Source organism: Lucilia sericata, unplaced genomic scaffold (assembly GCF_015586225.1).
Source record: "Lucilia sericata isolate MDLA Ls3-8-SP2 unplaced genomic scaffold, ASM1558622v1 Contig000186F_arrow, whole genome shotgun sequence".
Lineage (NCBI taxonomy): Eukaryota > Metazoa > Arthropoda > Insecta > Diptera > Calliphoridae > Lucilia > Lucilia sericata.
The window spans coordinates 490,542-511,099 of NW_023994214.1; the positions used below are offsets into that span (position 1 = coordinate 490,542).

Genomic DNA, 20,558 nt, shown 5'->3' on the forward strand with positions numbered 1-20,558 from the left:
TAGTCTAGTCTATAGTCTAGTCTATAGTCTAGTCTATAGTCTAGTCTATAGTCTAGTCTATAGTCTAGTCTATAGTCTAGTCTATAGTCTAGTCTATAGTCTAGTCTATAGTCTAGTCTATAGTCTAGTCTATAGTCTAGTCTATAGTCTAGTCTATAGTCTAGTCTATAGTCTAGTCTATAGTCTAGTCTATAGTCTAGTCTATAGTCTAGTCTATAGTCTAGTCTATAGTCTAGTCTATAGTCTAGTCTATAGTCTAGTCTATAGTCTAGTCTATAGTCTAGTCTATAGTCTAGTCTATAGTCTAGTCTATAGTCTAGTCTATAGTCTAGTCTATAGTCTAGTCTATAGTCTAGTCTATAGTCTAGTCTATAGTCTAGTCTATAGTCTAGTCTATAGTCTAGTCTATAGTCTAGTCTATAGTCTAGTCTATAGTCTAGTCTATAGTCTAGTCTATAGTCTAGTCTATAGTCTAGTCTATAGTCTAGTCTATAGTCTAGTCTATAGTCTAGTCTATAGTCTAGTCTATAGTCTAGTCTATAGTCTAGTCTATAGTCTAGTCTATAGTCTAGTCTATAGTCTAGTCTATAGTCTAGTCTATAGTCTAGTCTATAGTCGTCTATAGTCTAGTCTAGAGTCTATAGTCTAGTCTATAGTCTAGTCTATAGTCTAGTCTATAGTCTAGTCTATAGTCTAGTCTATAGTCTAGTCTATAGTCTAGTCTATAGTCTAGTCTATAGTCTAGTCTATAGTCTAGTCTATAGTCTAGTCTATAGTCTAGTCTATAGTCTAGTCTATAGTCTAGTCTATAGTCTAGTCTAGTCTACTAGACTAGACTATATAGTTTATAGTCTAGTCTTTAGTCTGGTCAATATTCCATGGTCTGAAGTTTAGTCTTGGCCATAGCCTGAACTATCTTTTGTCAAGTTTATAGCATGGACTATATTATACACAACAATGTAGACGGTATTCTAGACTATAGTCTAGTTTATAGCCTAAACTACAGTCTAGTCTATAATGTGGACTGTAATCGAATATATAGTTTGGGATATAGTCTAGGCTACAGAATAGTCTATAGTCTGGATTGTAGTCATATCTATAGTCCAGACTATAGACTATACTATGTTCTAGACTATAGACAAAGCTATAGTTCAGAATATAGACAAGACTGTAGTACAGACAAGAATTTATTCCAGGCTATTGACAAGAGTATAGGCCAGATTATAGACAAGACAATAGACTCGACCATAGACAAGACTATAGTCCAGATAAAAGAGAATAATGTAGTCCAGATTACAGATAAAACTGAAGTCCAGATTATAGACTAGACTTTTGTCGAGATTATAGATTATAGACTAGGCTCTTGTCCAGACTATATACCAAATTATAGATAAGTCTACTATTCAGACTATAGACTAGGCTATTGTTAAGACCATTGACAAGACTATAGCCCGGACTATTGATAAGACTATAGTTCAGAATATAGATTAGACTATAGTCCAGACTATGGACAAGACTATAGTCTAGGCTATAGACAGGACTATAGTCCAGGCTATAGACAAGACTATAGTCCAGACTATAGACGAAACTATGATCTAGACTATAGTTCAGACTATAGGCAAGTCTATAGTTTAGACTATAAACAAGACTATATAGTCTTGTCTATAGTCTTATCAATAGTCCGAACTAGAGTCATGCATATAGTCCGAACTATAGTCAGGTCAAAAGTCTGAACTATAGTCTTGTCTGGAATATAGTCTAGTTTATGGTCTAGACTGCAGTGTAGTCCATAGTCTGGATCATATTCAAGTCCATAGTCTGGAATAAGATCTAGTCTATAATCCCCTTAATATATAATATGCTTTAAATATAAAAATTTACCCACTTATTTTCTTAATTTAACTGATTTCATTTAAATATTTACGTGTGTGTGTGTAAATATAAATATATGTATAAAAACAATTTTTTTTCAAATTATTCAGTAATCAAACTCAACAAGGATATGCTTTCAATTAATTTATTTATTTAGTATTTATTTAATATTGTTGAAATGTATGTAAGAGGTTTTAGTTATTATCATTAATGTTTAAACATTTAAGAATATTTTGTATATTGAGTAAAACTGTATTTTAATATTTTTTGTAACATATTAATATTTCATTTATTTATGTAACAATAGACAGACATACAAATGTAAATACACTTAAAAATTAAACAATTTAAATAACTAATATTTATTTATGTACAATTATTACACTTTTTCCATAATATTGGCATCTTTATTTATAATGCATATACATATGTATAGGAATATGTATTTTTAAATTTTAAATATTATCTATGCAAATATTTACATACATTAACATTTCTAGGTAATAATTAATTAATTTATTTTTTTATTATTATTTCACTATTATTATAATGTTATCATTAAATTTATTATTATTTCTTTATTGTTAAATTTAATATTTATATACAACAATTTGAGTTTAAATTATTTGTTTTTTTTTTTTCTAAATTTAATTTGATTTTTTTATATTTTTTACATATTGTACATAAAGTTTGGTTTTAAATACTTATTTGTTTTAAACATTTTGATTTAAGTTTTTGTATTTTTTTAATTTTATTTCTTTTAGTATTTTTCAAAATCCTTTAGTTTTATTTTCTTTATTGAATCAGTGTTCATTGTATGGTCCTTTAGGTAACTGAAAAGAAAAAGGACAAAAATTTATAATTAATAATTATTTCAAAAACCAGATCCTTGAAATAAGCAAAAAGCAGGACACGATGGTATATATAGACTAGAATAAATACTAGACTATAGACCAGACTATAGACTAGACTGTAGACTAGACTATAGACTAGACTATAGACTAGACTATAGACTAGACTACAGTTTAGACTATAGACTAGACTATAGACTAGACTATAGAATAGACTATAGACTAGACTATAGACTAGACTGTAGACTAGACTATAGACTAGACTATAGACTAGACTATAGACTAGACTATAGACTAGACTATAGACTAGACTTGAGACTAGAATATAGACTAGACTAAATACTAGACTATAGACCAGACTATAAACTAAACTATAGACTAGACTGTAGACTAGACTATAGACTAGACTATAGACTAGACTATAGACTAGACTATAGACTGGACTATAGACTAGACTATAGACTAGACTATAGACTAGACTATAGACTAGACTATAGACTAGACTATAGATTAGACTATAGACTAGACTATAGACTAGACTATAGATTAGACTAGACTATAGACTAGACTATAGACTAGACTATAGACTAGACTATAGACTAGACTATAGACTAGACTATAGACTAGACTATAGACTAGACTATAGACTAGACTATAGACTTGACTATAGACTAGACTATAGACTAGACTATAGACTAGACTAGAGACTAGACTATAGACTAGACTATAGACTAGACTATAGACTAGACTATAGACTAGACTATAGACTAGACTATAGACTAGACTATAGACTAGACTATAGACTAGACTATAGACTAGACTATAGACTAGACTATAGACTAGACTATAGACTAGACTATAGACTAGACTATAGACTAGACTATAGACTAGACTATAGACTAGACTATAGACTAGACTATAGACTAGACTATAGACTAGACTATAGACTAGACTAGAGACTAGACTAGAGACTCGACTAGAGACTCGACTAGAGACTCGACTAGAGACTCGACTAGAGACTAGACTATAGACTAGACTAGACTAGACTAGATACTAGACTAGAGACTCGACTAGAGACTTGACTAGAGACTCCACTAGAGACTCCACTAGAGACTAGACTAGAGATTAGACTAGAGACTAGACTAGAGACTTGACTAGAGACTCCACTAGAGACTCCACTAGAGACTAGACTAGAGATTAGACTAGAGACTAGACTAGAGACTAGACTAGAGACTAGACTAGAGACTAGACGAGAGACTAGACTAGAGACTAGACTAGAGACTAGACTAGACTAGGGACTAGTCTAGAGACCAGACTATACACTAGACAAGAGACTACACTAGAGACTAGACAAGAGACTAGACTAGAGACTAGACTAGAGGCTAGACTAGAGACTAGACTAGAGACTAGACTATAGACTAGACTAGAGACTAGACTAGAGACAAGACTAGAGACTAGACTAGAGACTAGACCAGAGACTAGACTAGAGACTAGACTAGAGACTAGACTAGAGACTAGACTAGAGACTAGACTAGAGACAAGACTAGACTAGACTAGAGACTAGACTAGACTAGAGACTAGACTAGAGACTAGACTAGAGACTAGACTAGAGACTAGACTATAGACTAGACTATAGACTAGACTAGAGACTAGACTAGAGACTAGACTAGAGACAAGACTAGAGACTAGACTAGAGACTAGACTAGAGACTAGACTAGAGACTAGACTAGAGACTAGACTAGAGACTAGACTAGAGACTAGACAAGAGACTAGACTAGAGACTAGACTAGAGACTAGACTAGAGACTAGACTAGAGACTAGACTAGAGACTAGACTAGAGACTAGACTAAAGACTAGACTAGAGACTAGACTAGAGACTTTACTAGAGACTATACTAGAGACTAGACTAGAGACTAGGACTAGAGACTAGACTATGGACTAGACTAGAGACTAGACTAGAGACTAGACTAGAGACTAGATTATAGGCAAGACTATTAACTAGACTAGAGACTAGACTATAGGCTAGACTAAAACTAGACTAGAGACGGTGTTTTAAAAATATTTTATATAGAATCAGCAAGTTTATATGTTTCTTAAAGACTTCATTTTTCATTTCGAATTTTTTTTTAGTTTAAATAGAACGTTAAATCTTAAGCTGTAAAATTTTATTTCCTGGGCCATTTAAAACAGTCATTCATTCATTTTGTCATTCATCATTTGCCATTTGTAAGATTATGGTTTGAAATTAATATTTTTTCTAAGTTGGTCATTTACTTTTACTGAGTATATTTATACATACATACATATTTATGTATGTCTGTATATCAAAGGGAAAATATAATAACTACAGTTATACCCTACATTTAGTAGCGGAACAAACTCACTAATCTCTCTTCAAGGAGTTTGTTATTCAGGTAAATCGAATTATAGTTGGCCTAGATATTACATATTTAAAAGCCCGTCTTGATTTTTCGACAAATTTATTAATATATTACTTCTGATTTAAGAATATTTAGGGTGATATTTTTTCTCTTATTTAAAGTAAATTTCTTCACATCCATTTTTACAGTTTCTTAACTATTCGTTCTTAACTAACAAAATTTCGATTTCCGTTTTTTCTGTCACATATTTTTTTCCTATATCAAAGCTCATTTTGTTTTTTCTTTCTATTTCTACTTTATTTCCTCTGATATCGTTCTGCAACATTGAATCATTGAAAATGAATTGAATTTCGATTGGCTGTTAATGATAATGGCTAAGTAGTTTGAAATTATGATGGTTTTTGGTCGATTCCTTTGCTAGTTAGTCCGTCCGTCTGTCTGTTTGTCGTTCGTTATCTGAAATATCCGCAAAATTCATTTTATATTCAAAAGCTGTTAATACCCCTAAATGTGTACTTTGGTTTGTGTTTTAAAACAATGATTGCAAAAAGACAGAAAAGAAAAATAAAGAAAAATGTGTCTTAAGATAATCCATGAAGTGTAGTTTAAGGCGTTAAGTATGATTATTTGTTATACTGTTTGTATATAAAAAAGTCTGTGTATAATTGTAAATGTTAGAGCAGACCCAGCAGTATTTTACACTTACATATGTACTCTTCGTAATACAGAGAGAAAATCTATGGTAAGTTGACTGCCTCCTAGTTATGAAGAGATGAAGTCAATCGTCACATTTGTAATCAAAGGAAATCAATCGCAACTTTAACATTTCATAATTAAGAAAATATGAAAGCATTCGCCACTACTTTGGGATAGTCACTGCGAACTGCTGGGCTTAAAGAGTGAGAAGTGGTTTGTAAAGTAAAATGAATGATGTTGGCACGCATTAAACGAAATATAAATACACGTCAAGTAGTACTTTTTACACTAATTTCATTAAATTCATCTAATGTTGCTTTTATCTAGAGATTTTAATGTTTGTTCAAAAATGTTATGTAAAATAATCAAATCAATTCAAACTATTTTTACGTTCTTAAAAAAATACTCTTCACAACAAGAAGAGTATTTTGTGAAGTCTATAGTCTAGTCTATAGTCTAGTCTATAGTCTAGTCTATAGTCTAGTCTAGTCTAGTCTATAGTCTAGTCTATAGTAGTCTATAGTCTATAGTCTAGTCTATAGTCTAGTCTATAGTCTAGTCTATAGTCTAGTCTATAGTCTAGTCTATAGTCTAGTCTATAGTCTAGTCTATAGTCTAGTCTATAGTCTAGTCTATAGTCTAGTCTATAGTCTAGTCTATAGTCTAGTCTATAGTCTAGTCTATAGTCTAGTCTATAGTCTAGTCTATAGTCTAGTCTAGTCTATAGTCTAGTCTATAGTCTAGTCTATAGTCTAGTCTAGTCTATAGTCTAGTCTATAGTCTAGTCTATAGTCTAGTCTATAGTCTAGTCTATAGTCTAGTCTATAGTCTAGTCTATAGTCTAGTCTATAGTCTAGTCTATAGTCTAGTCTATAGTCTAGTCTATAGTCTAGTCTATAGTCTAGTCTATAGTCGTCTATAGTCTAGTCTATAGTCTAGTCTATAGTCTAGTCTATAGTCTAGTCTATAGTCTAGTCTATAGTCTAGTCTATAGTCTAGTCTATAGTCTAGTCTATAGTCTAGTCTAGTCTAGTCTATAGTCTAGTCTATAGTCTAGTCTATAGTCTAGTTTATAGTCTAGTCTATAGTCTAGTCTATAGTCTAGTCTATAGTCTAGTCTATCTAGTCTAGTCTAGTCTATAGTCTAGTCTATAGTCTAGTCTATAGTCTAGTCTATAGTCTAGTCTATAGTCTAGTCTATAGTATCTCATAGTCTAGTCTATAGTCTAGTCTATAGTCTAGTATATAGTCTAGTCTATAGTCTAGTCTATAGTCTAGTCTATAGTCTAGTCTAGTCTAGTCTATAGTCTAGTCTATAGTCTAGTCTATAGTCTAGTCTATAGTCTAGTCTATAGTCTAGTCTATAGTCTAGTCTATAGTCTAGTCTATAGTCTAGTCTACAGTCTAGTCTATAGTCTAGTCTATAGTCTAGTCTATAGTCTAGTCTATAGTCTAGTCTATAGTCTAGTCTATAGTCTAGTCTATAGTCTAGTCTATAGTCTAGTCTAAAGTCTAGTCTATAGTCTAGTCTATAGTCTAGTCTATAGTCTAGTTATAGTCTAGTCTATAGTCTAGTCTATAGTCTAGTCTATAGTCTAGTCTATAGTCTAGTCTATAGTCTAGTCTATAGTCTAGTCTATAGTCTAGTCTATAGTCTAGTCTATAGTCTAGTCTATACTATAGTCTATACTATAGTCTAGTCTATAGTCTAGTCTATAGTCTAGTCTATAGTCTAGTCTATAGTCTAGTCTATAGTCTAGTCTATAGTCTAGTCTATAGTCTAGTCTATAGTCTAGTCTATAGTCTAGTCTATAGTCTAGTCTATAGTCTAGTCTATAGTCTAGTCTATAGTCTAGTCTATAGTCTAGTCTATAGTCTAGTCTATAGTCTAGTCTATAGTCTAGTCTATAGTCTAGTCTATAGTCTAGTCTATAGTCTAGTCTATAGTCTAGTCTATAGTCTAGTCTATAGTCTAGTCTATAGTCTAGTCTATAGTCTAGTCTATAGTCTAGTCTATAGTCTAGTCTATAGTCTAGTCTATAGTCTAGTCTATAGTCTAGTCTATAGTCTAGTCTATAGTCTAGGTCTATAGTCTAGTCTGTAGTCTAGTCTATAGTATAGTCTGTAGTCTAGTCTATGTCTAGTCTATAGTCTAGTCTATAGTCTAGTCTATAGTCTAGTCTATAGTCTAGTCTATAGTCTAGTCTATAGTCTAGTCTATAGTCTAGTCTATAGTCTAGTCTATAGTCTAGTCTGTAGTCTAGTCTATAGTCTAGTCTGTAGTCTAGTCTATAGTCTAGTCTATAGTCTAGTCTATAGTCTAGTCTATAGTCTAGTCTATAGTCTAGTCTATAGTCTAGTCTATAGTCTAGTCTATAGTCTATAGTCTAGTCTATAGTCTAGTCTATAGTCTAGTCTATATTCTAGTCTATAGTCTAGCCTATAGTAGAGTAAATGGACAATCTTTATTCCACATCAATTACTTCTTTTAAACATCTTTGCTCTTTTGCCACAAATCATAAAGAAGAAACGAATGAATGGATGACTAGCTGAGTGAACTTGTTCGGTTATATTCTTCACTGGCTCTTTAAGAGAATACCTACAATTTCTGTAGCACTTGCGGAACTTCAGGCGGTTACAAGCTGTTTGCAAAACATTTATCATCGTTTACTATTAAATGTTCCACTAACTAAAGCGACCATGGGTTGCCACTACAAAGGATGTCATCTTTCGCGAGCTGGTTTTACAATAGTCACACACACACTGTGTAATGCACGTGATGAGGAGGCAAACGGCAAAACAGGTTCAAGTGAATACAATGATGTGCTTCTTACTTATGGAAAAATCTTCGTGCATTCATTCATTTACTCATATTCATATTTTCTTTTTTTTTGCTTTCACTTAGAAGAGCAAAGCTTAGAAAATCAAGACAATAATACGACAGACCGAAACCAAAACGAGAAACGGAAAACAGACGTGAAAGCAACATCATTAGTTTGTTGCTGGAATCCTCTGTATGAAGAATATAAGTACTTATTTGAATATGGAATTGGTATTACAAAGGGAAAGTTTTGTAACCGTAAGTATGAGTACTTTTGTACTAGTACTTACTTTGTTTAGAAGTGGTCGTAGTTGTAGAAGTAGTAGTACAACAAGTGCTACGTACCAAACCCTCTAGACGAGTACTTATTTAGCATCAAGTATTGTTTTGATAAAAGTTTTAATTTTGGCCCCTGCCTTTAGTTTTAAAATATAAAAGTACCAGAATACACTTAATTTAATAGGAATTAATAATTAATTATACATACATACAGACAAGGTGATAGATATTTGTTTAGGTTTTGATCAATAAATTGTTTTTTGAAAAAAATTTCAGCGAGTTTTAAAAAAAGTCAAAAGCGTTTTTAGGTCAAATTTTGAAGAAAAATATATAAGTGATCGAAAAATAGTGATCCTAATTTCAACGTGTTTTAACGAAGTTATAAGCAATTTAAGCTCAAGGTTTTGACCAACAATTTCAAATCAAAACACACCAGGCAATAGACTAGACTATAGACTAGTCTATAGTCTAGAAAAAAATAATAGACTAGGCTATAGACTAGTCTATAGTCTAGTCTATAGTCTAGTCTATAGTTTAGTCTATAGTCTAGTCTATAGTCTAGTCTATAGTCTAGTTTATAGTCTAGTCTATAGTATAGTCTATAGTCTAGTCTATAGTCTAGTCTATAGTCTAGTCTATTGTCTAGTCTAGTCTATTGTCTAGTCTAGTCCATAGTCTAGTCTATTGTCTAGTCTATAGTCTGGTCTATTGTCTAGTCTATAGTCTAGTCTATAGTCTAGTCTATAGTCTAGTCTATAGTCTAGAATATAGTCTAGTGTATAGTCTAGGCTATAGTCTAGCCTATAGTCTAGTCTATAGTCTAGCCTATAGCCTAGTCTATAGTCTAGCCTATAGCCTAGTCTATAGTCTAGTCTATAGTCAAGTCTATAGTCTAGTCTATAGTCTAGTCTATAGTCTAGTCTATAGTCTAGTCTATAGTCTATAGTCTATAGTATAGTCTAGTCTATAGTCTAGTCTATAGTCTAGTCTATAGTCAAGTCTATAGTCTAGTCTAGTCTATAGCCTAGTCTATAGTCTAGTCTATAGTCTAGTCTATAGTCTAGTCTATAGTCCTAGTCTATAGTCTAGTCTATAGTCTAGTCTATAGTCTAGTCTATAGTCTAGTCTAATTAGTCTATAGTCTGTCTATAGTCTAGTCTATAGTCTAGTCTATAGTCCTAGTCTATAGTCTAGTCTATAGTCTAGTCTATAGTCCTAGTCATAGTCAGGCTATAGTCTAGTCTATAGTCTAGTCTATAGTCTAGTCTATAGTCTAGTCTATAGTCTAGTCTATAGTCTAGTCTATAGTCTAGTCTATAGTCTAGTCTATAGTCCTAGTCTATAGTCCAGTCTATAGTCTAGTCTATAGTCTAGTCTATAGTCTAGTCTATAGTCTAGTCTATAGTCTAGTCTATAGTCTAGTCTATAGTCCTAGTCTATATAGTCTAGTCTATAGTCTAGTCTATAGTCTAGTCTATAGTCTAGTCTATAGTCTAGTCTTATAGTCTAGTCTATAGTCTAGTCTATAGTCTAGTCTATAGTCTAGTCTATAGTCTAGTCTATAGTCTAGTCTATAGTCTAGTCTATAGTCTAGTCTATAGTCTAGTCTATAGTCTAGTCTATAGTCTAGTCTATAGTCTAGTCTATAGTCTAGTCTATAGTCTAGTCTATAGTCTAGTCTATAGTCTAGTCTATAGTCTAGTCTATAGTCTAGTCTATAGTCTAGTCTATAGTCTAGTCTATAGTCTAGTCTATAGTCTAGTCTATAGTCTAGTCTATAGTCTAGTCTATAGTCTAGTCTATAGTCTAGTCTATAGTCTAGTCTATAGTCTAGTCTATAGTCTAGTCTATAGTCTAGTCTATAGTCTAGTCTATAGTCTAGTCTATAGTCTAGTCTATAGTCTAGTCTATAGTCTAGTCTATAGTCTAGTCTATAGTCTAGTCTATAGTCTAGTCTATAGTCTAGTCTATAGTCTAGTCTATAGTCCAGTCTATAGTCTAGTCATAGCCTAGTCTAGTCTAGTCTATAGTCTGGTCTATAGTCTAGTCTATAGTCTAGTCTATAGTCTAGTCTTTAGTCTAGACTATAGTCTAGTCTACAGTCTAGTTTATAGTCTAGGTTATAGTCTAGTCTGCGGTTTAGTCTATAATCTATAGTCTAGTCTATAGTATAGTCTACAGTCTAGTCTATAGTCTACTTTACTTTATTTTCTACTCTATACTTTACTCTATAGTCTGATCGGATCTATAGTCTGCTAATTAATCTAGTCTATAATCTAGTCTATATTCTTGTCTATAGTCTAGGTTATAGTCTAGTTTATGTTCTAGTTTATAATGCAGTATATTCTATAGTCTAGTCTATATTCTTGTATATAGTCTACTCTATAGTCTAGTTTATAGTTTACGTTGTAGTCCATTCTATAGTCTAGTCTTTAGTCTAGTGTATAGTCTAGGCTATAGTTTAATGTTTAAAGATTTAACAAATGGTTTTAAAAAATTACAAAATTTAATTTTGTAGCACAGTATGATTCGAGTGTTCGAAATAGGCTTAAATTTTATGCGTATGTTTCGTTTGTATGGAATTCCATTAACTTGATATATTTTAATTTATTTTCGAATATAAAATACATTCATGAAATGTTTGTTATACTTAGATACATAAATTAAGTAAATAAGTTTGTGCTTTTTCGTGTATTTTGTTCCTGATATACATACATATACATGAGTACATATCTACTATTTGTATATTATTATGAATGTTTGGCATTAATTTCATCATTTCAGCATCACATTGCAATAATTCATTTTCATATTTATTATCTAATTAAAGTTAAATTTATGTGTAGACAGTAATGTTTTTTTCCAAAGTTAATTAAGGATTCGAATAATGATAATAAAAATAATACTCTACTATAAGTAATATATTTGATTACAGGGAGCGTTGAAAGAAAGAATGAATTAACGAACGAATGAATGAATGTTTAGTGATTTGTATGTTAATGTGATATATTTGGCAGTAGGAGGTTTTGATTTTCATATACAATCAGTTAAATTGAGAAACAATGCTGATTAATTATTATTATTATTCGTTTTATTTTGTTTGCTTCACAAACACCATTGTTTTCAAAATATGAACATTTATTTTCAAAGTTAATTTTTTTGAAAAGTCAAAATATTTACTCAACATTTCCATTAATGAAGATAAGATGGTGCGAATTGTTTTGAATTATATCAAGTTATTTAGTGTTATTTCTTACAAAATGTATTAATTCCGCTAAATTTAAAAAAATCCTTCAAAAACGATCAATTTCTTAAAATTCTTCAAAACATAATTTTTGAAATTGCATTTGATTGTTAATTAAATGCAATCAATTTGAATATTTTTATGGGAGAAAAACTAGCTGAAGATAACAATTCCTCTTCAAAAGAATTTTTGTCAAATTTTAATAGTACTTTTTTTGAATTTACAAAATAATCTACTTATTTTTTATTTGGAAAAAATTATAACACTTTTCTACATAAATTCTATAAAATTGAATGTTATGCTTTCATCCATTTCTGTGTATTCTAGAACATTTCCGCATAACACCTTTTAACTATGATGAATAATTGATTTTTCATTCGGCACAGTGGGAGCGAATGTAAAATAAATGGAAATCTATATCTAAGTTTTACTCAAAAGAATTGTATCAAGCGATTCTAGATCGCTTAGTGGCTTCATTTGATGTGTTACACACGCAATTGATAGTATTTTTTGGATGATAGAAAACCATACATACATGTGTATGTATATACATACATATTTCTGTAACATCCTGAATTACCTTTTTCTATAATAGGCTCCACTGTGTAGTGTTGTTTGTTATTATCGTGTCATTTACATTTGAATTTTTTTAGTTAATACAAGCACTAGATATCTACGAGTGCGTATATCTGTTTGTAAGTGTAAGAGATGGAGTGGTTTATTGGTATGACACTTTTCTTTACATACGATGTATCAATACATACCGTGAATAGATGGCAACATTAGTTACATCAAATTGAATATACACGGAGAGAAAAAAGTTGAAATGAATAAAATTGGAAATTAAGAAAGTGAAAAAATGCACAAAGTATATTCAACACTTACTGTTGACAATAGTATAGTGATCTATAGTCTAGTCTATAGTCTAGTCTAAAGTCTAGTCTAAAGTCTAGTCTATAGTCTAGTCTAGTCTAGTCTAGTCTAGTCTAGTCTAGTCTAGTCTAGTCTAGTCTAGTCTAGTCTAGTCTAGTCTAGTCTAGTCTAGTCTAGTCTAGTCTAGTCTAGTCTAGTCTAGTCTAGTCTAGTCTAGTCTAGTCTAGTCTAGTCTAGTCTAGTCTAGTCTAGTCTAGTCTAGTCTAGTCTAGTCTAGTCTAGTCTAGTCTAGTCTAGTCTAGTCTAGTCTAGTCTAGTCTAGTCTATAGTCTAGTCTATAGTCTAGTCTATAGTCTAGTCTATAGTCTAGTCTATAGTCTAGTCTATAGTCTAGTCTATAGTCTAGTCTATAGTCTAGTCTATAGTCTAGTCTATAGTCTAGTCTATAGTCTAGTCTATAGTCTAGTCTATAGTCTAGTCTATAGTCTAGTCTATAGTCTAGTCTATCTAGTCTAGTCTAGTCTATAGCTAGTCTATAGTCTAGTCTATAGTCTAGTCTATAGTCTAGTCTATAGTCTAGTCTATAGTCTAGTCTATAGTCTAGTCTATAGTCTAGTCTATAGTCTAGTCATAGTCTAGTCTATAGTCTAGTCTATAGTCTAGTCTATAGTCTAGTCTATAGTCTAGTCTATAGTCTAGTCTATAGTCTAGTCTATGTCTAGTCTATAGTCTAGTCTATAGTCTAGTCTATAGTCTAGTCTATAGTCTAGTCTATAGTCTAGTCTATAGTCTAGTCTATAGTCTAGTCTATAGTCTAGTCTATAGTCTAGTCTATAGTCTAGTCTATAGTCTAGTCTATAGTATCGTCTATAGTCTAGTCTATAGTCTAGTCTATAGTCTAGTCTATAGTCTATCTATAGTCTAGTCTATAGTCTAGTCTATAGTCTAGTCTATAGTCTAGTCTATAGTCTAGTCTATAGTCTAGTCTATAGTCTAGTCTATAGTCTAGTCTATAGTCTAGTCTATAGTCTAGTCTATAGTCTAGTCTATAGTCTAGTCTATAGTCTAGTCTATAGTCTAGTCTATAGTCTAGTCTATAGTCTAGTCTATAGTCTAGTCTATAGTCTAGTCTATAGTCTAGTCTATAGTCTAGTCTATAGTCTAGTCTATAGTCTAGTCTATAGTCTAGTCTATAGTCTAGTCTATAGTCTAGTCTATAGTCTAGTCTATAGTCTAGTCTATAGTCTAGTCTATAGTCTAGTCTATAGTCTAGTCTATAGTCTAGTCTATAGTCTAGTCTATAGTCTAGTCTATAGTCTAGTCTATAGTCTAGTCTATAGTCTAGTTATAGTCTAGTCTATAGTCTAGTCTATAGTCTAGTCTATAGTCTAGTCTATAGTCTAGTCTATAGTCTAGTCTATAGTCTAGTCTATAGTCTAGTCTATAGTCTAGTCTATAGTCTAGTCTATAGTCTAGTCTATCTATAGTCTATAGTCCTATAGTCTAGTCTATAGTCTAGTCTATAGTCTAGTCTATAGTCTAGTCTATAGTCTAGTCTATAGTCTAGTCTATAGTCTAGTCTATAGTCTAGTCTATAGTCTAGTCTATAGTCTAGTCTCTTGTCTAGTCTATAGTCTATTCTATAGTCTAGTCTCTTGTCTAGCTCTTGTCTAGTCTATAGTCTAGTCTATAGTCTAGTCTATAGTCTAGTCTATAGTCTAGTCTATAGTCTAGTCTATAGTCTAGTCTATAGTCTAGTCTATAGTCTAGTCTATAGTCTAGTCTATAGTCTAGTCTATAGTCTAGTCTATAGTCTAGTCTATAGTCTAGTCTATAGTCTAGTCTATGGTCTAGTCTATAGTCTAGTCTATAGTCTAAGTCTCTTGTCTATCTATAGTCTAGTCTATAGTCTAGTCTATAGTCTAGTCTGATAGTCTAGTCTATAGTCTAGTCTGTAGTCTAGCTATAGTCTAGTCTATAGTCTAGTTAGGTCTATGTCTGGTTATTGTCTAGTCTATAGTCCTAGTCAATAGTCTAGTCTATAGTCTAGTCTATAGTCTAGTCTATAGTCTAGTCTATAGTCTAGTCTATAGTCTAGTCTATAGTCTAGTCTAGTCTATAGTCTAGTCTATAATCTAGTCTAGTCTATAGTCTAGTCTATAGTCTATTCTATAGTCTAGTCTACAGTCTAATCTATAGTCTAGTCTTGTCCATAGTCTTGTATATACTGTAGTCTATAGTCTAGTCTATACTCTAGTCTTTACCCTAATCTATAGTCTAGAATGTAGTCTATCCTATACCTAAAAAACCTACTGCTTTTCTCTCACTGTGTTGGACTCATTAATATCTTTCCTCCCTACCAGTCGCATTATTAAATAATTATCTACAGCAGGTGCTGTGACATAAGACACCTTTTTACACACATTGGAACGATTACATACATACATAATAATTCAATAAATTCTTCATAAAACTACTTTGATACTATTACAAGTGTCGTAAAACTTGCAATTATTTACACACTTATTCAATCGAAATGAACTCGCATGGACATACATACATATAAATACATACATAAATATGTATGTGGATATTTAAGCTGTGTGTTTCTGAGTAATACGTAATTTTACTATTATTGAACGTACTTAAGTGATATTCGTTACATTTTGTAGTACATGTAGTACAGTAGACTAGTTTTCATAATTGAGGTAAAAATTTTGGAACTCAGGACGTTATATCTCCTAAGGATACTTTTTATTTTTAGTCTTCAGATACTACATATCTATGTACCTTGTAGCTGTTAAAAATTCATTATAATTTATTTGGAAATCTAGTCTACAGCCCATGTTTAGTTTCTTCTCACAGTTTATTATGCATTTTTGCTAATTTAATGAAGCAATTTCAAAACCCAAAAATTAATTTCTTAACTAAAAAAACTGTTGTCCAAATTAAATTGATTATTATGTTGACGAAAGCGTGGACATTTACATATTTTTATTAATAGTAGTGCAAATATGTACGTTGAGCTCATTTTGTTTGCAAAACTGAAAATAATGAAAGAACTTTCTTTATAAACTGTTTTATCCAATGAGTAAGAGATTTCATTTTCAAAGTTTTCTTTTTTCATTTCATTGTCGTAAAAATATAATTTCTTTTAGGAGAAAAATAGGAAAAAAATTGTGTTCAACAAAGGAACACATTTATATTTTCTCTTTTGACAACAATTTGAAATAATGTTTTCATTGTTAGAAATATTGAAAAGAATGTCAAAATGTATTGATTTTGAATCAGTGATCCGCAGAAAGGGAAGATGTATATGTGAAGATGTTGGATGTAGAAAACGAATTTGTTGTTATCACACTAACTAACTAACTAACTAACTAACTAACTAACTAACTAACTAACTAACTAACTAACTAACTAACTAACTAACTAACTAACTAACTAACTAACTAACTAACTAACTAACTAACTAACTAACTAACTAACTACTAACTAACTAACTAACTAACTAACTAACTAACTAACTAACTAACTAACTAACTAACTAACTAACTAACTAACTAACTACTAACTAACTAACTAACTAACTAACTAACTAACTAACGAACTAACTAACTAACTAACTAACTAACTAACTAACTAACTAACTACTAACTAACTAACTAACTAACTACTAACTAACTAACTACTAACTAACTAACTAACTAACTAACTACTAACTAACTAACTAACTAACTAACTAACTAACTAACTAACTAACTAACTAACTAACTAACTAACTAACTAACTACTAACTAACTAACTAACTACTAACTAACTAACTACTAACTAACTAACTACTAACTAACTAACTAACTAACTAACTACTAACTAACTAACTAACTAACTAACTAACTAACTAACTAACTAACTAACTAACTAACTAACTAACTAACTAACTAACTAACTAACTAACTAACTAACTAACTACTAACTAACTAACTAACTAACTAACTAACTAACTACTAACTAACTAACTAACTAACTACTAACTAACTAACTACTAACTAACTAACTAACTAACTAACTAACTAACTAACTACTAACTAACTAACTAACTAACTAACTAACTACTAACTAACTAACTAACTAACTAACTAACTAACTAACTACTAACTAGACTAACTAACTAACTAACTACTAACTAACTAACTAACTAACTAACTAACTAACTAACTAACTAACTAACTAACTAACTAACTAACTAACTAACTAACTAACTAACTAACTAACTAACTAACTAACTAACTAACTAACTAACTAACTAACTAACTAACTAACTAACTAACTACTAACTAACTAACTACTAACTAACTAACTAACTACTAACTAACTAACTAACTAACTAACTAACTAACTAACTAACTAACTAACTAACTAACTAACTACTAACTACTACCTAACTAACTAACTAACTAACTAACTAACTAACTAACTAACTAACTAACTACTAACTAACTAACTACTAACTAACTACTAACTAACTAACTAACTAACTACTAACTAACTAACTAACTAACTACTAACTACTAACTAACTACTAACTAACTCTCCTAACTAACTAACTAACTAACTACTAACTAACTACTACTACTAACACTAACTAACTACTACTAACTAACTAACTAACTACTAACTACTAACTAACTACTAACTAACTACTACTAACTAACTAACTACTAACTAACTAACTAACTAACTAACTAACTAACTAACTAACTACTCTAACTAACTAACTAACTAACTAACTAACTAACTAACTACTAACTACTAACTAACTAACTAACTAACTAACTAACTAACTAACTACTAACTAACTAACTAACTAACTACCTAACTAACTAACTAACTAACTAACTACTAACTACTAACTAACTAACTAACTAACTAACTAACTAACTAACTAACTAACTAACGAACTACTAACTAACTAACTAACTACTAACTAACTAACTAACTACTAACTAACTAACTAACTAACTACTAACTAACTAACTAACTAACTAACTAACTAACTAACTAACTAACTAACTAACTAACTAACTAACTAACTAACTAACTAACTAACTAACTAACTAACTAACTAACTAACTAACTAACTAACTAACTAACTAACTAACTAACTAACTAACTAACTAACTAACTACTAACTAACTAACTAACTAACTAACTAACTAACTAACTACTAACTAACTAACTAACTAACTAACTAACTAACTAACTAACTAACTAACTAACTACTACTAACTACTAAATAACTAAAACTAACTAACTAACTAACTAACTAACTAACTAACTAACTAACTAACTAACTACTAACTAACTAACTAACTAACTTAACTACTAACTAACTAACTAACTAACTAACTAACTAACTAACTAACTACTAACTAATACTAACTAACTAACTAACTAACTAACTAACTACTAACTAACTAACTAACTAACTAACTAACTAACTAACTAACTAACTAACTAACTAACTAACTAACTAACTAACTAACTAACTAACTAACTAACTAACTAACTAGCTAAGTAAATTTTTATTAGCTTTTAAAGGAAGTTTTTGAAATATTTGCTTCGTAGATTAAATTTTCGTAAAATTAGCTTTTAGGGGAATTTTCGAAATAGTTTGAAAATGTCCTATTTTGACGACCCACATTCTGGGATTTTGTGGATCCTCTTATTTAAACATGAACTCTTAAACCTATGGAAAATGTTATATCAGTCAGTTCAGCAATTCTGAAATTATTCGACGTTACCCATAAGTTCGTTTATGAAAACGAAAAAAAAAAACAGTTCGTTATAAATCAAACCCATCTGTAATGCATTTCTAATTACACTGTTTACCTAAAATTTAAATTAAATTATTATCACATTAGTCAAACATTTACTCACCTAAAGTATTCTTTTTATCATTATAGTATTTTTATAATTTACCACTGCGATAGTGTACCGGTCTATGACCGCCGAATAGTATACGCTTAAAGGCCTGACGGAATTCCGGACTGAAAATGGTGTAGATGACAGGATTTAGCGTTGAATTGAAATAGCCCAACCACAGGAAAAACGAGGCGACCGCATCGTTAATTTCACAACTCTCGCACAGCGGCAATATCAGGGCCATGGCAAAGAACGGCAGCCAACAAACAACAAAAGCTCCCGTTATAATGGCCAATGTCTTGGCCGCCTTACGTTCACGTTTCGCCTCCAGTGTCTCTTTTCTTTTCGTCACCTTGTGCATGGGATTGGATATGCTGGACAATTGCTGTTGTGGATGTTTGGATCGGGCAACGGGAGTTACTTGACTCGACGCATAAGCGGAGGGAGGATTGGGCGTGTGTGAGGGATGTGGTAACGGGGCTGAGGAGGGTGTTGTTACTGTGGGTGTCTGGGGTGATAAGGCTGATATTGATGTTATTGTTGTGGCATTTGAGGTACTGGCACCTTGTGTTTTATGCATGATGCTGGTTGATGCGGGTGCTGTACTGTGCACACCACCAGCTCCGCAGTCAGCAGCTGGTGTTGTGGGCGTTTGTGCTGTATTTTCACAGTTTTGTGTTTGTTGTTGTACTTGTTCTAATTGCTGCTGCAATTGGGGATCCGCTAATACCTCTAACGTAGGATGGTGATGATGATTATTGTTGTTGTTGTTGTTAATCACAGCAGTACCATTGGCCGATGATGATGATGATATCGCTGGTATTTCGTTAGTTGTCATGGCAGCTGTACAGGTGGGTAATTGTGGTGGTGTCATTGCTGTTACTCCGCCTGTAACAGCTGCTTTTGTTGCCATTGTAGCAGAACATGCTTTCAAAGGCTCTAAAGGATTTTCTTGTACTTGCACGGGTTGTGTTAAACAAGATTTTGTTGTTTTTATTGATGTCGTTGTTTTTGATGATGATGATGATGTTGTGGCCATTGATTGTGCTGTTGCCTCTTGTTCTTGTGTCTTGGACAACGTTTGATGTGTTTGATGTGCTAATGCTACCAGGTGGGATACAGTCGCAATTTGTTGTGTATTTGTTGATGTTGATGGAACCTAAAAGATTAATAAGAAATGAAATGTAAAGACAAACGGAAATAAGTGGCAATTGAGTTTATTTCTTTAGAAATTCATAATAGTAATAAAATATAATTTAGTGGTATTATTTTCAACTGTTGTTTGCTAAATGGGCAAACCTTCATTAAATAATCAAAAGTAAATTTTAATAAAATCTGTTGTAACGTTGGTTACCTTTTTTAAATAAATTTAATTGGTAACAACAATATTATGGGACACTTTAGTTAAAGGATTTGTTTGATATTAAAAAAATATATATTAAATTACTAAAGTTGTTACTCGTTGCTCGGGGATTCCGAAAATAAAACTTTAATATTTTTGTTCTTACATAAAATGAATACTTATGTATTTATGAAAGAAAGCGATTAAATTATTCCAATTATACGAGGGAGTCCATAGGCTAGTCTGTGGACCAGTCTATGGGCTAGTCTGCTGA

The 20,558-nt window shown here is 31.5% G+C and overlaps 1 protein-coding gene across 1 annotated transcript; it reads right to left on the reverse strand.

The window, feature by feature from the left end:
• Positions 1–2,603: 2,603 nt before the first annotated feature.
• LOC119601715 (5-hydroxytryptamine receptor 2A-like) lies at positions 2,604–20,247 on the reverse strand. Its single transcript, XM_037952851.1, has 3 exons — positions 20,242–20,247; positions 18,958–20,101; positions 2,604–2,705 (listed from the first exon to the last, which is right to left on the reverse strand). Exons 1-2 carry the CDS (start codon positions 20,245–20,247, stop codon positions 18,989–18,991), a joined length of 1,119 nt encoding a protein of 372 aa, XP_037808779.1. The 3' UTR covers positions 2,604–2,705; positions 18,958–18,988.
• Positions 20,248–20,558: the final 311 nt, after the last annotated feature.